The sequence below is a fragment of the Triturus cristatus genome, chromosome 5_1 (genome assembly GCF_964204655.1).
Source record: "Triturus cristatus chromosome 5_1, aTriCri1.1, whole genome shotgun sequence".
In the NCBI taxonomy this organism is placed as follows: Eukaryota; Metazoa; Chordata; class Amphibia; order Caudata; family Salamandridae; genus Triturus; species Triturus cristatus.
The window spans coordinates 261,565,988-261,581,677 of record NC_140587.1 but is presented as its reverse complement, the minus strand read 5'-3'; the positions used below and the strand labels follow the sequence as shown (position 1 = coordinate 261,581,677).

General features: G+C 44.0%; 1 protein-coding gene across 1 annotated transcript in view; it reads right to left on the bottom strand.

Moving 5' to 3' along the window:
- The window catches only part of KCNQ3 (potassium voltage-gated channel subfamily Q member 3), a 732,470-nt gene that overhangs the window by 163,021 nt on the left and 553,759 nt on the right, over positions 1 to 15,690 (bottom strand). The window contains exon 7 of the mRNA XM_085604907.1: positions 2,714 to 2,809. Within this exon, the coding sequence (XP_085461033.1) occupies positions 2,714 to 2,809 (96 nt within the window). The remainder of the gene's footprint in view (positions 1 to 2,713; positions 2,810 to 15,690) is intronic.

The following is a 15,690-nucleotide window of genomic DNA, read 5'->3' as shown; positions in this document are numbered from 1 at the left end:
AAGGCTTCAGAAATAGGACCGGGCTATTTGACAACTACAGCTATGTCTTTTTGTTCAAAATCATTGTTATAAGTGGACAAGATTCCCATGTACTCTTTATTACTTGATTATGTGCTGCTTTGTTTAATCAACTATATGCTTCTTTGAAAATTTTGGATTAAAAATACAAAGCAATATAATATCTATGATTATTTGACCTATTTTTCCCTGTGAGTTAATACTTAGAACTATTGGAAAAATTGTGATTTCTATAATTAGCAATACTAATGAACATAAAAGAACAGACTGTATACAATATACATTGAAGCCTATTTACCTGTGAAACTGTTGGTCTCCCACCACAGGACTGTAGAGCACAGCTCACCTGAGAACTCGGCTTTGGCCAACAAGTACTGTTACCATTTTGTGAAAGGGCCACACATGGCAAGAATCTGCACCTGGTCCTGTGCGACCATCGAACATGATTATTGGTCATTGTTGGTGAATGCGTGATGTGGGCTCTACAACCCCATTGTATTGCTCCTACATGATTGGATATTCCTGAATAAAATCTGTTTACAAAACAAAATTGAAGCCTATTCACACAGACATCAACGTGCAGTAAAAAGGTATTTTAGTCACCTTTGAGAGAGCTGGTGCTCAGTTTAGGGATAACCTCAAGTAGCGTCCGAGCTGCAGCGTTTAGCATGCCTGGTTGAATTTACTCACTTTGTATACATATTAGAGAGAAAGAAAAACAAGGATTCCATCCACTAACAGAAGAAAATGAGGAGAGCCACCAGTTTTGCCAGAGTCTCCATTGTAGTATGAGCTGGGACAGAGGCTAGCCTCCTGACTGGACTCCCAGGTTAGGGAGTCAGGTCAGGAACCTGATTTCCAGCTTTTATTGAAGCCCTTGTGTAGCCTGTCCTTCAAGATGCCCAATGTCTTTCCTCTTGCTGCATCAGCAGACGTTCCATCTTCCTACTCTGTAAAGTCAATTCACACAGAAACTGTGCAATAAATAGGCTGTCTTTAGAAGATAAAATGGCTGAGGTTTGTAGGTGGAGGTGCAGACTAGGAAGGACCTCCCAGGAACTGGAGATTCCTCATTGCAGGTTGCAAGTAAAGCCAGTCCAAGAAGCACAGATGATGGAAAGCATGTATCTTACTAATTGCCTAAGATGTTTTTGTTGTGATTTTGATATACTTGGTAAAGCCATAATCAGTGACTGGTCTGCTGAAGATTTTGAATCTTCAAATTCAAAAATGACATTCTAGGAATGTTTTGAGGCTCTCTGGTGCCAACGAGTATGCATCTCACTGGCATCCAGTTCCCTACTCATGTGCCATTTTCAAGCAGCGTGACCAAGGTTAAGAAGCGACTTTGTGCCAGGCTGGCCACCTCATACAGGAAAGTGTGACCATATCTATAATCAATAACTATAAACGGATTAAAATTGTCTTTGTCCTTTCCCGGCTAATCTTTATGTCTATACTGCAGTTTAACCTAATGCCTAAAGTAACAATAATCTCTCACAGCCAAATTGACCTAATCTACTGCAGCCAATGTTAAACCTTATGAATAAGCACTGGCACAGATAAACCAGGAAGTATATATTCTTATCTCACCTACATTCTGGAGACACCTAGGCCCCGATTACGAGACCACCACGGTCAGGCCAAGCATATACCAGTTTCCTCTCCGCCATTGTTTTCATGACAGTTCCACCACCATGAAAACCATGGTGGAGAGGAATTCAAAGGGGGCCCTGTAGGACCTGGTGCCTCACGTCCTGTGGAGCATTTAGGGGGGCACAACATGTCCATGCAGTGCAGGAACTATTTTTTGCATTACCAATGCGGTGCCTGTTTTCAGGGCACTGCCATGGGAATGTCTAAAACTAACCCCGCCAGACAGGAGGAAACTCCTAATCTGGCGGGCAGTCTGACCACAGCTTTGGCAGTGCGGCGGCTGAGCGGACCAGCGCCGCACCGCCAACGTTGTAATCAGGCCCTTAGTCTTTAACAAAATTGATCTATTATTTTTCGTTACGCTTGGATTTGTGCTGGTACAATTAAGTTAGATCACATCTGAAATAACTGATCCAGGCTAGATTTTGAGATTAGCACACAAGTGTTTTGTCCAACACCATTAAATTTTCGGGTACTAAATAGGAAAATAGTAGCCATCTTCTGAAGGTCTCAAGTGAGGATAAATCTTTGAGCGCTTTAAAGAATTTATGAGCATAGAATTTTGAGGAACAGATTAAAGATGCTTTTTGTTCGCAGATGCTTAATACAAATGTTAACTTCTTGGTCGATCCAGTGAGATTCTTAATACAACAAAATACATTTCAAACTCTATTTTAAATGTGACGACAAATGAGAGCAGCACAATTTGGCGAGACAATTACAGAATGACATTGCCATGTACCTAATTCTGGATGAGTCTGAAAATAGCATTTTTACTTAACTGTAACTGTAACTAAATTTGCATTATTTCCTAGTGGTGTAGGTATAGCACAGTTTTTTAACAAAAATAATTATGCCAATTGTTCAGATTTTAAATTAGCTTTAGACATCCGCTGTGATCTTCAGGGAGAACTATTGAAAACCGTAAACAGCTAGTGTCAATTGCTTCAGTTCACAAATTCGACCACTGGAGGTCACTTTAGACCAGTGTTACGAACATATGCTTCAATAATACCAAATATAAAACCACAGTGCAAACCTGGATGAGCTCAGCAGCAGGTTTTCTTCTCTTCTCAAAATGTTTTTGACGGTGCTGTTCCTGGACCTTCAAAGCCAACCCAGATCCCAAAATACCCTTGAAAAAAAAAATCCAATTATATTCACATTACATACTGTGCACTGGAAAAGAATCAAACTACCACTGAAAACCCTATTTATTGATATGTACTCTCAAAGCACGAAAATTCACGAATGCACTAATTCCTTTGCCCTGTATATGCAGAGACTAATCTTTCACCGAAATCACTGACCCACGATACTATAGACACAATACACACAATTTCAAATGAAAAGAAACGTGCTTAAATGTTAGCATCGTAATATTTAAATGTAGGTATAGATATGGATTTTACAAACAATAAATGTTACAGTACACAGTGTTTTTATGTGTGTGTGTGTACATGTGCAAATTTAATATGGTTTATTCCATATTATTTTTACATTTGCTAATTCACTAACTTGAGTATATAAACAGTTCAACTGGTATGAGTCATTGCTGATGATTTAGCCCTATTTTCCTCGCCAAACAAATTCTTGAAGTAGGTCTCCTGTGCTTTACAAAAAGTGTAAGGTAAATAAATTACGCCACTTCAATTATCTTGAATTTTCATCAGTTTTCTCATAAATGTTTTTTCTCAGACCTGGCACACTTTTGTGCACAGTGGGGGTACCCCTTTTATACCTTGGGAGAGTTGGAATGGCCTTACTAATAACAGGTAATCTTTGATAGAGCACTTACAGCACTCTAAATTGTATGGGTGCTCTATACTTATGGTTGAAATGCACTCACATGTATTTTGTCGTTTGCAGTGCTTTATAATTATTAAGATGCATTTATTCATGTTCTAGTAGCATCGAAATTGTAGTGTATACATTCAAGTAGGATTGTATATGTCTTAAAAATATTCATAATTCCTGTATATGTACTGTGCAGGATGAAATTATATTTGTGCAATGTAACCATGTTTAGTTTAAGTTGCCTGAATCGTAGGCCCAATTTGTAAAGTTGTTGACAGCTTCGATTCTCCTTTGCCGCTCAAAACATTAATTAAATGAATCTCTTTTGTATTCGAAAGTAGCGTGTTTTCATCCTACTGCAGGTGCACAAATTCAGCCTTGTTATTCTTAGATTTAAGGAGATACCCGGAATGTCTTTGAAGAATACTGGAAAGCGAGAAGGGAGGACTCCTTTCGTGCCTGGCCTGTCTGGGAACCAAGGCCACTGGAAGACGAATTAATTAAAGCTACTGGAAAGTTACTGAAATGATACAATAGAGAAGTTTACTACATGATTCATTGGGGGCTGAACTTTGTCTGTTTTAAAATGATGTGCAGGGACAGAGACTAGAGACTTCTGCTGATTCTCGGAGGAGGAGGAGCATCTTAGAGCGAGCTCCATAGCCTTAAGCTAGGCAACCCATTTGAGGTGAGCATTTCTTAGGAAGTCAACATGTGGTGACACTTTGGGAAATGATATAAGAGAAATAGGTAGGACCCTCATTTAGAGCAGTGTATGGAAAGATATTTTTCTTTGTTTTGTTTTCCTCCCAGATGAAAAGAGAACTCGACGCAGCATCTATACTTTGCTATGTATTGATTTTGGAGTTCATCAGATTATGCCTTTTATGCCGGATGAACTATATTTGTAAAATTGGCTCTGTATTGATTTTCATCTATCTGTATACTCTTATATTCAGGTGTGTCTTTATACAATTATTTTTTGCCTTATAATAAATCCACAAAATTGGAATTCGGAATCTGTGGTCCTTTAGAGCATGACTAAATTTTAAAGTATAACCATGACTTGTTTTACTCCCCTCTACCACTTTTAGTAAGCAAATAAAAGACCATCAGTTGTAACTTAGTAGAATAATTAGGGAAGACCAATTTGGCGTAATCATCTTCGTTACTCCTAATCTGGGTCTTCCTCATCAGATTCTTAACTGAATCAGCTGAAGTTCACCCAGAAGACACGTTGAGTTTGCTGTTGCTACCCAAAATAATTTTATTTTTACAAACAATTATCCCTTTTCTTTTTCTATTCTATGCCTTCATCCTATCATCCCCATAAACCCCTTCTTGACCATCGTTAGTCCTGATCACACCAAGATTTAACTGTCAATAGAGAGGAAGTGGGGACAAAGATCTCTGACAAAGATACTTCTTTTGACTTTGGACGCAACCCCTCTGGTAGAATGTCCACTGATGGCTAAAGATGCCATTTGAACTGATAAGTCATAGTCAGGGACAACTGCAAATTTTACCCACTTACTGACTGTAGTGGCAGGCAGAGTATGACTATGAGGTAGGGCAAATTTCTTTTTTGGAATCTAGTAAGCAGACGTGAAACTTTGGGCAATTTACTAGTTCTCACTGGTTTCGCATCTGCCTTTCCCAATTTCTTTTAAAAAGTGCAAAGCAGGCAGGATGCCCTGCACAAATATACGTTATTCAACGCAGCAGTCAGACAATGTAACTACCTCAATGGTAATTGCATTAGGATAATTACACCACTCACCGCCATCATTGCATGAAAGCAGGTGCTCCAGCAGTGGAGCTGATGTGCGTTGCCTGTCTGCTAGAGTGCCAGGAGGCACTGCACGCAGGCTTTCCGAAGAGGAAGTTCATTTCAAGAGCACTGTCCGAGGTCCGCAATGTATTTACCTTAATGTAACTACCACTAACTTAACTACATTACCAGGTCACTTACAGTGCTCCTAAAAGCAACTATGTTGGGTCTTTTCCCCACTCAGGAAGGATTAAAGTAACTCTGATTTCGATCCGCTGTCAGAAATAAAAGGGCAAATTCATCATCCTTCGAAATTCCTATGAATACTTTGCCCACCCCTGCTTCTGAAGCTTTCCTCTGCTCACAAATGTGATCAACCTGGACTCAGAATATCTAAAAGAGAATGTGAGCTGTAAAACAAAATGGATAAAGCTATTCACACATTTATCAAATCTCGGGCTTTGTCTTCCATGAAGAAAGAATTAGAACAAAACCTGATAATACAATTTCTTGGTCTACATGCATTTTGACAATTGCTGGTTGAAAACCTGGACCAGGAGAAAAAATAACAATTCTGAAGAATCTTAAGGTATGAACCGTCCATCATCAAGGCACTTTGTTCTAGCCTATGTCTTGCTTCACACGTGGGGGAGGGCCACACCGGTCAGTAAGACTGCTTTCTACAAAGGGAAGACAGCCAAGCTGGTGGCAAGGGTAAGAGTGATGCAGCAAAACAAAATGAATAAATATGCTGTGACCATGACTGCACAAGAGTTCAGCCTTCCTGACAGAAGGGACAGTGATAAATGTTTGGGGGCCACAAACGGGGTGATGGATCACTAACAGACATAATTACAGCAATTCAAAGAATGAAAGACGCACCGGAGCCCAAAATAGACTCTGTCACCATTGATGTCACTCTCCTGAGAGCAGACATACATAAAGTCAGCAACTGTATAACATGCACAAAACAATCACTGGCCATAATGTAGCAGGACTCCAAATCACTCAAAACAACAGTAGGCCAACTCACTAGAGATAATGTAATCATGATGGCGAATCTGGAGGACTATAAGGGGGGGCAAGGAAAAATAATATAAGACTGGTGGGAGTATCGGAAAGGGCAGAGGGGCCCATTGTGGAACTGTTTCTAAAAGAGCTGATCACCGAAACATTAAAACCCAAAAGACTATCAAAAGTTTTCGCTGTCGAGCAAGCCCACAAGTCGCTGTTGTGGCCCCTTTGTCTGGCTGCCCCCTGCAAGAACAATCATTTCCCGCTTCTTCAATTACCGGGGAGAGGGATGCTATCCTCCAGGCAGCAGGATCAACAGACAGCATACAATATGAAAATGCCACAATCAGTATCTTTCCAGACTTTATGCTAAAAGTTGAGAACCAATAAAGTAGCTTTGAGAAAGTTAAATAATCACTTTGTGTGAAATGGTAAAACCTGGCACTTCAGAATGCCCAGCGAGGCATGGTTCTGGCTGAAGGGCTGGTGCCCAGTCAGATACAATAAAGATCGACCAGGAGGCACTGAGCAAAACAGAGCTTACCAAGATGGTGCACGGTGCTACTGATCACCACCCAACACCAGCCCAGAAGGCACCAGAACTAAAGAAGGACCTGATGATATAGGCCAATCGGCCTTAGAGCAAAGGCAAAAGTGGGGAGATGACAACCTCAAAAACCACCCAGTTAGACTAGGGGATCTACCAAAGGAGCTGACATCCGCGACCCCACAAGTGGGCCAAGATAAGAAATGAGAACAACAAGAGGGTTAGAAAGCATTTGAAATGGCCACAACTCACCCACATGTAAGTGACACATAACTAACAGGGCAACAGGCATTCTTTGATTTGGGGAGTGGGCTATGATTCAAGGTAGCAGGGAGGTGGAGTTTATCAGTTGGGGGATGTACTTATGCTTTATGTGTGTTGTTCACTGTCATCAGCACCTGCAAAGATACTGTCACCGACGCCTGCAAGGGAAGTAGAGGTAGCGACCTATTTGCTGCCCTAACACATATGTCACTGAGCCTGGAATCCGCCTTTTCAAAATCCATAGGACTCACAGATGTAATCACACCATGCTACACAACCATACACTAAAGATCTTATCCTGGAATAAAAATGGCCTGGGAAATCAAATCAAATAGGGAACAGTGCAGCAGTTCTTTAAGCAACAGTCCCCAGGCATAAGTATGCTGCAAGAAATAGACCTAAAAGGTAACCACTGTAAAGCATTACACTGATACGCTATGCTGGCACACTCTGGCTACACGTCCGACTCAAGAGGAGTGATACTCAACAAAAATGCCATACCATTCATCCCCAGCAGACATGGTTTGATCCACAGGGTAGATTTGTAATGCAGACGGGGCTCTGGGAAGGCCTGACATGGAACCTATGCTCATTATATATCACCCCAAACCATCATGCATGAGCCAAACTAGAGTTGGGTGCAATGCTGCTGCGCCTTTCCCGTGGCATACCAGTCATAGGCGGCAACTTCAACCTAGTAGTTAGTGAAGATTGGAACACAGGATCCACAATGAAGTTGAGGAGCACATAGCTCCCTTCTGGCTTTTTGCAATCAATTGAATTAGCTGACATATGGCGATCCCATTATCCACTGCAGAGGCAATACACATTTTACTACGAAGGGCACAAAAGCTACTCATGCATAGATTACTACCTAACACAACACCTACACATTGGGAAATGAATGAGAGCTAGCCATCTTGTGAGGAAAATCTGTGACCACTCCACACTCTGGGTGGAGCTGCTGGGAAGAGAGGAAAAGAAAGACAGGTTTTGGCCCATGGATCCATGGTAATCGAAAAATAAGGGCATAATGGGACAACTTAAGAAGACAACAAAACTGTATTTTCAAGAAAATACAGGAACAGTAGACTCTCTGGCCATCCTCCAGGAGACCTACAGGACAGTGAAAAGGGGCCAGGAGGTGTCACTTACTGTGGAATAGAAAAAGAAAAAACATAAAAAATGAAAAAACCTTGAGACAGAGGTGTTAGGCTTAGAGAAACACTTTCAGCAAGAGGAAGGAAACAAATTGAGACACAGGCTTGACCTGAAACAAAGAGAATACAGATATGTTGCAGAAAATAAGGCCAGAGCAGCGTACATCACTATGCAAAGCAACCTTTACGATGTAGGGAATAAATCTGGGAAATTATTGGTCTGCCTAGAATGCAGGGACCAATCTATAAACTGAGCCCTGGAAACTAAGAACTCACCAAGGGTAGCAGTGAGGGGGAATTCTGAGATAGCAGAGGTATTTGCGACGTACTACGCCAAAACATATGCACCTGCCAGCACTCAATCCTCGTCCAATATATCAGAAATGTTTAATGACATTAAACTTTCAGGCCTTTCAGCAGAAAATATAAATTCCTAGACGTGGAGACAGAGGCTACAAAGAAATCAGCAGTAATTAGATCGCTGCAGTCGGGAAACGTCATAATACCTTATGGCATACTCATTGAACTATATAAAAGCTAGCCACCCAACTGTTGCAGCACATATTCCGCAATAGCAATCAGAAGCTGGGGAAGAGGGAGAGCTACCACATGACCAGGGACTGGCATCTATCATGGTCATTCCAGAGGAAGGAAAACCGCCTGACTGAGCATCTTAGAAGCCGATCTCGTTGCTAGATGCTGAAGCCAAGATACTGGCCAAGGTGTTGTAAATGAGAAAGAAAAGAGTAATACTGTCATTGGTCCATCCACACCAATCTGGCTTTATGACTAACAGAGGGACCAAACTCAACTAACACTGTTTATACAGAGTCCTAGGATTGATGAGGGCAGTGTTGGAAACTGACGCTGATACTATCTCTTGCTACCACAATGGCGTTTGACATGCTCGAGTGGCCTTATATGTTTGCAGTCATAAAGATTCTGGGCTTTACGGATGGTGGGTGGAATTTGTATACCATCAGCCATTAGGACTCCTAACTTTAGGACTTTCGGTATTCACAGAAGGCATTTAGGAGTCCTAAAGTTAGGAGTCCTAACTTTTCTACTCCTAAACTGAGAAAAATACAAACTTTAAGACTTTCGGTATTCACAGAAGTCATTTAGGAGTCCTAAAGTTAGGAGTCCTAACTTTACTACTCCTAAACTGAGAAACATCCTAACTTTAAGACTTTCGGTATTCACCGAAGGCATTTAGGAGTCCTAAAGTTAGGACTCCTAACTTCTGTGAATACCGAAATGAGTAAGTGCCTTCTGCGAATACCAAAATGAGTAGGTGCCTTCTGTGAATACCAAAATGGTAGTAAGTTTAGGATTTTTTCTTAAGTTAGTTCTGTGAATCGGTCCCTCAGGCTTCAGGACATCAAAAGGAGACATATTACCGAGTCGAAGTTGGAAGGTGAAGCAACAAAAGTGGACTTAATAATCCCAGAAGCATAACAGGAGGAATGTCAGATATACGTTATTTGTCCACAGGGTGGAACTCATGTAGGCCCTTTGAGGATCTTCTTTTAGACCTGACCATGCTAGAAAACTCTTCACCACACAGCACACCCACTCAACATTGTGTTCCGGTCTTAGTTTTGCCTTTACCATCATAGTGCATTTTGGGACATGTAGTCCCTCCTGTTGCCAAAACTTGCCCCTATCATGTCCTAGTGGTGGTACTGCATTTTGCATCATGATTTCTGATTTCTGTAGATACACTGACTTATTCAGCCATGCATCTAACTAGATGCGTCACTTTGTAAATATGACGCAACATGGCGCATTCTTTGCGCTGCTGGTGCAACACAAAAAGTGACGCACCGGCGGCGCAAAAGTGATAAAAGGGTTCATAAATAAGACCCTCAATATACAGTGGGTCCCAAATAGTCGTTTCTGCTAAAACCCCACTAGTTCCCATTTCCTGTTGCTGCTGTGATTCCAGGCTTTCCCTGGATTGCTTATATGTTGATTCCCTTTTGTGTCTTACTCCTTACTCCCTGTTTTGCTGTTCGGTCTGCCCTACTCCTGTTCCTGAGTGTTGCTGCATCTCTGTCCCTCCTTTCACCAGTGGATCTAGTTAGGTCTGCATACTCCCTTCCTCCCCCTGTGGTGTGCAGATTCTTGGCCTTGAATTATTGTTCCTTACTTTGTGCATGTTATTGCAGTCCTGCCCCTGTTGGTTTGTAGCTTTCCTTCCTTGGATTTTTCTGCTCCCATTCCCACAGACTCTGATTTCATTCATGGCTCTATTTCTTGAATTTGGCCCTGCTTTATCCTGAGCTCGGTTACTGTTCTCAGTGTTTCTATGTCCAGGGGCCACCTCAGCACAATACCCTGAGCTGAGAGCTCCTGAATGAGTTCGCAGGAGCGACCCTTTATGTACTAGGCATGGGGGCCCCCTCAAGTTTCATTACACATCTGCTAAATAGTTTACCCTTATTTGCTAAAATGTCAATGCAACACACCTCCACTCCTACTGTGAAGTGGTATTTTATGGAAACACAGAGTTTTTTTTCTACTTGATTTTGTTTCGGAGTACACAGCATCAGTACAGATTTTTATCACTTGTAATCATATTGTGCGTAGATTAAAAAGGGTGGGTGCTAATATGCACCCCTGTTCGACCCCTTGTTTCATGCTGATTTTTTCAGAAACCGCGGTGTGTCGTCCTCCTTTTACTCTAGCCCATGTGTTGGAGTAGAGCAGCATGATGCCTTGTAATACTGGCTCTGGGATTTTACAGGCTGTAAGTTTGGACCACAGTAAGCGATGGTTGACTCGGTCAAAGGCATTACTATGGTCTGTAACACAGCAAAACAGCTCTTCCTTTGTCTGTATTTGTCTGGTTGCAAGCGTCCTTATGGCCACCAGGTTGTCTGTGGTGCCGGCTGTAATAATACTCCAAGGAAGGTTCATGAAGATAAGTAGTTTAATAGAGTAAGCAGGTACATCCTTCGTTCACAGCTTCCTTCTCTAACTGAACTCTATCTACTACATTCTAGAACTATACCTGCATCTAACAACCATAACCATAGTAATACAGATGTGACATCAACATACCACACCGGCCCGTTTCTAAACCCAGTTTGGTTGAAGGAGAACAAGTTGTTTGTCGTTGCGCAATGTTGCGAATCCTCGAGTGGTAACGAGGCAAAATATTTTAGCTAAAGGTTAGTAGGAGGAAGCAGGTAAAACAAAGCTCTCCGTAAGAGAGAGGTGGACGGGGCGGGGGAAGGGAGGAGGTGCACTTCAAGGGAAGGAGCCCTTGAGAGGAATCAGAGCATGATAGACAGGAAGGATGTTACAGAAATGTTTTCATGTAATCAAGCACTTTACACACATTATTGACCCCCGCATACAGTTTGAGAAGTGCCAGAATGAAAGTGCCAGGTACAGGAACACAAGATTCTTCTACAAGTGCCAATATCCTGCCAATAAAAAGACCAGGCGATGAATTAGCCAGCAAAAGATATAAAAGCTATTCCTTAACCATAATGCTTGCACACCTCTCCTTATATCCTGATTGCAAAGCAGATTTGCAGACGAACCCTCAATCCCTTCTTGCTGAATATTGCCACCCATGAATAACATGAGCCATCACAGTAAACCTAAATAGTATAAAGGTGAGAGGACAACCCTCTGACCCCATCATCCTCTTGGAAAGAATGGCCCACTTGTACCTTCAGTCGCTTGTTCACGTGCCCTGCTCCTGTCCTTGGAGATCCCCACCTGTCAGATGCAACTGAGGTCCAACTCAGGGCCACTAAAGTCCCTAGAAAGATGCATCTCGCCTGACAGAGCTCCCATCCCTCCAGTGGTGCAATGGAAACTGTGACTACACCCATTCCGTCCATCATTTGTTTGTTGTAACGCTTTTCGCCCTAAGTGGGATGGGTATTCCCAGACGTGGGACCCGTGCTCACTACGCCACTGGAGTCAAGCTATCCTGGCTGATGACGGCTGATAGCCAGAAACCGGTCCTAGGATGCTTGATTCCGGTCCAGGAAAGACATGGCTTGGCAGTTTGGGCTGGACTGTTCCCATGAGGCACAGGGTCAAGACTGATTTGCATATGGCCATGTCTAAACTGGGGTGGCGTAGTGGGCAAAAGAACAATGGATTTAACCCAGATCTCTTGACTGGGGGAGAATGTCTGCATTGTCAGCATTCCGTCCATCATTTGTTTGTTGTAACGCTTTTCGCCCTAAGTGGGATGGGTATTCCCAGACGTGGGACCCGTGCTCACTACGCCACTGGAGTCAAGCTATCCTGGCTGATGACGGCTGATAGCCAGAAACCGGTCCTAGGATGCTTGATTCCGGTCCAGGAAAGACATGGCTTGGCAGTTCGGGCTGGACTGTTCCCATGAGGCACAGGGTCAAGACTGATTTGCATATGGCCATGTCTAAACTGGGGTGGCGTAGTGGGCAAAAGAACGATGGATTTAACCCAGATCTCTTGACTGGGGGAGAATGTCTGCATTGTCAGCATTCCGTCCATCATTTGTTTGTTGTAACGCTTTTCGCCCTAAGTGGGATGGGTATTCCCAGACGTGGGACCCGTGCTCACTACGCCACTGGAGTCAAGCTATCCTGGCTGATGACGGCTGATAGCCAGAAACCGGTCCTAGGATGCTTGATTCCGGTCCAGGAAAGACATGGCTTGGCAGTTCGGGCTGGACTGTTCCCATGAGGCACAGGGTCAAGACTGATTTGCATATGGCCATGTCTAAACTGGGGTGGCGTAGTGGGCAAAAGAACGATGGATTTAACCCAGATCTCTTGACTGGGGGAGAATGTCTGCATTGTCAGCATTCCGTCCATCATTTGTTTGTTGTAACGCTTTTCGCCCTAAGTGGGATGGGTATTCCCAGACGTGGGACCCGTGCTCACTACGCCACTGGAGTCAAGCTATCCTGGCTGATGACGGCTGATAGCCAGAAACCGGTCCTAGGATGCTTGATTCCGGTCTAGGAAAGACATGGCTTGGCAGTTCGGGCTGGACTGTTCCCATGAGGCACAGGGTCAAGACTGATTTGCATATGGCCATGTCTAAACTGGGGTGGCGTAGTGGGCAAAAGAACGATGGATTTAACCCAGATCTCTTGACTGGGGGAGAATGTCTGCATTGTCAGCATTCCGTCCATCATTTGTTTGTTGTAACGCTTTACACCCAAGGGCAGCATGCATTTAAACAACGCGGACTTTGTAAGGTGGGGTTTCCACTTGGCCTGATTCCAGCATCTGATTGTGGAGCAGTGAGTACTCAGAAAAGGAGGCAGTTGAAGAAGGCGGTCGCTTATGATAGACATCTGCGCCTTCTAGGATGCGCATTGTAGGAGAGTAGGGTCTGCTATCCTATGGTCACCCCAAATTTTTGCTTTTTGCTTCACTGGTTTTTGACATATTGAGGCTGTGGACCTGCAAATCAGACCCCCAGCCTGCTGTTCTCTCTACTAAACTTACACTATGCACCCTAGGTGCATAACCAATTGGAGGTGGATCACCCTGTGAGCCCCTGTACCAGTGTACACTAGGTACCCAGGTCATTGGTGTATCTAAGGCCTACCAGGGGCTGAAGCATGTATTGTGCCACCCCTGGCCTGGCCTAACAAATTTGACACAACTGGCTGATCACTCAGCTGGGGTAAGTTGGTGTAACCACCTCTTACTTAGGTGTAGTATACCTATACCTAACCTTAAATGGGACACATGTTAACCTATAAGTCACTCCTATGGCAGGCCTTAACAATGGAGTCAAGCTATCCTGGCTGATGACGGCTGATAGCCAGAAACCGGTCCTAGGATGCTTGATTCCGGTCCAGGAAAGACATGGCTTGGCAGTTCGGGCTGGACTGTTCCCATGAGGCACAGGGTCAAGACTGATTTGCATATGGCCATGTCTGAACTGGGGTGGCGTAGTGGGCAAAAGAACGATGGATTTAACCCAGATCTCTTGACTGGGGGAGAATGTCTGCATTGTCAGCATTCCGTCCATCATTTGTTTGTTGTAACGCTTTACACCCAAGGGCAGCATGCATTTAAACAACGCGGACTTTGTAAGGTGGGGTTTCCACTTGGCCTGATTCCAGCATCTGATTGTGGAGCAGTGAGTACTCAGAAAAGGAGGCAGTTGAAGAAGGCGGTCGCTTATGATAGACATCTGCGCCTTCTAGGATGCGCATTGTAGGAGAGTAGGGTCTGCTATCCTATGGTCACCCCAAATTTTTTCTTTTTGCTTCACTGGTTTTTGACATATTGAGGCTGTGGACCTGCTAATCAGACCCCCAGCCTGCTGTTCTCTCTACTAAACTTACACTATGCACCCTAGGTGCATAACCAATTGGAGGTGGATCACCCTGTGAGCCCCTGTACCAGTGTACACTAGGTACCCAGGTCATTGGTGTATCTAAGGCCTACCAGGGGCTGAAGCATGTATTGTGCCACCCCTGGCCTGGCCTAACAAATTTGACACAACTGGCTGATCACTCAGCTGGGGTAAGTTGGTGTAACCACCTCTTACTTAGGTGTAGTATACCTATACCTAACCTTAAATGGGACACATGTTAACCTATAAGTCACTCCTATGGCAGGCCTTAACAATGGAGTCAAGCTATCCTGGCTGATGACGGCTGATAGCCAGAAACCGGTCCTAGGATGCTTGATTCCGGTCCAGGAAAGACATGGCTTGGCAGTTCGGGCTGGACTGTTCCCATGAGGCACAGGGTCAAGACTGATTTGCATATGGCCATGTCTGAACTGGGGTGGCGTAGTGGGCAAAAGAACGATGGATTTAACCCAGATCTCTTGACTGGGGGAGAATGTCTGCATTGTCAGCATTCCGTCCATCATTTGTTTGTTGTAACGCTTTTCGCCCTAAGTGGGATGGGTATGCCCAGACGTGGGTCCCGTGCTCACTACGCCACTGGAGTCAAGCTATCCTGGCTGATGACAGCTGATAGCCAGAAACCGGTCCTAGGATGCTTGATTCCGGTCCAGGAAAGACATGGCTTGGCAGTTCGGGCTGGACTGTTCCCATGAGGCACAGGGTCAAGACTGATTTGCATATGGCCATGTCTGAACTGGGGTGGCGTAGTGGGCAAAAGAACGATGGATTTAACCCAGATCTCTTGACTGGGGGAGAATGTCTGCATTGTCAGCATTCCGTCCATCATTTGTTTGTTGTAACGCTTTTCGCCCTAAGTGGGATGGGTATGCCCAGACGTGGGTCCCGTGCTCACTACGCCACTGGAGTCAAGCTATCCTGGCTGATGACGGCTGATAGCCAGAAACCGGTCCTAGGATGCTTGATTCCGGTCCAGGAAAGACATGGCTTGGCAGTTCGGGCTGGACTGTTCCCATGAGGCACAGGGTCAAGACTGATTTGCATATGGCCATGTCTGAACTGGGGTGGCGTAGTGGGCAAAAGAACGATGGATTTAACCCAGATCTCTTGAC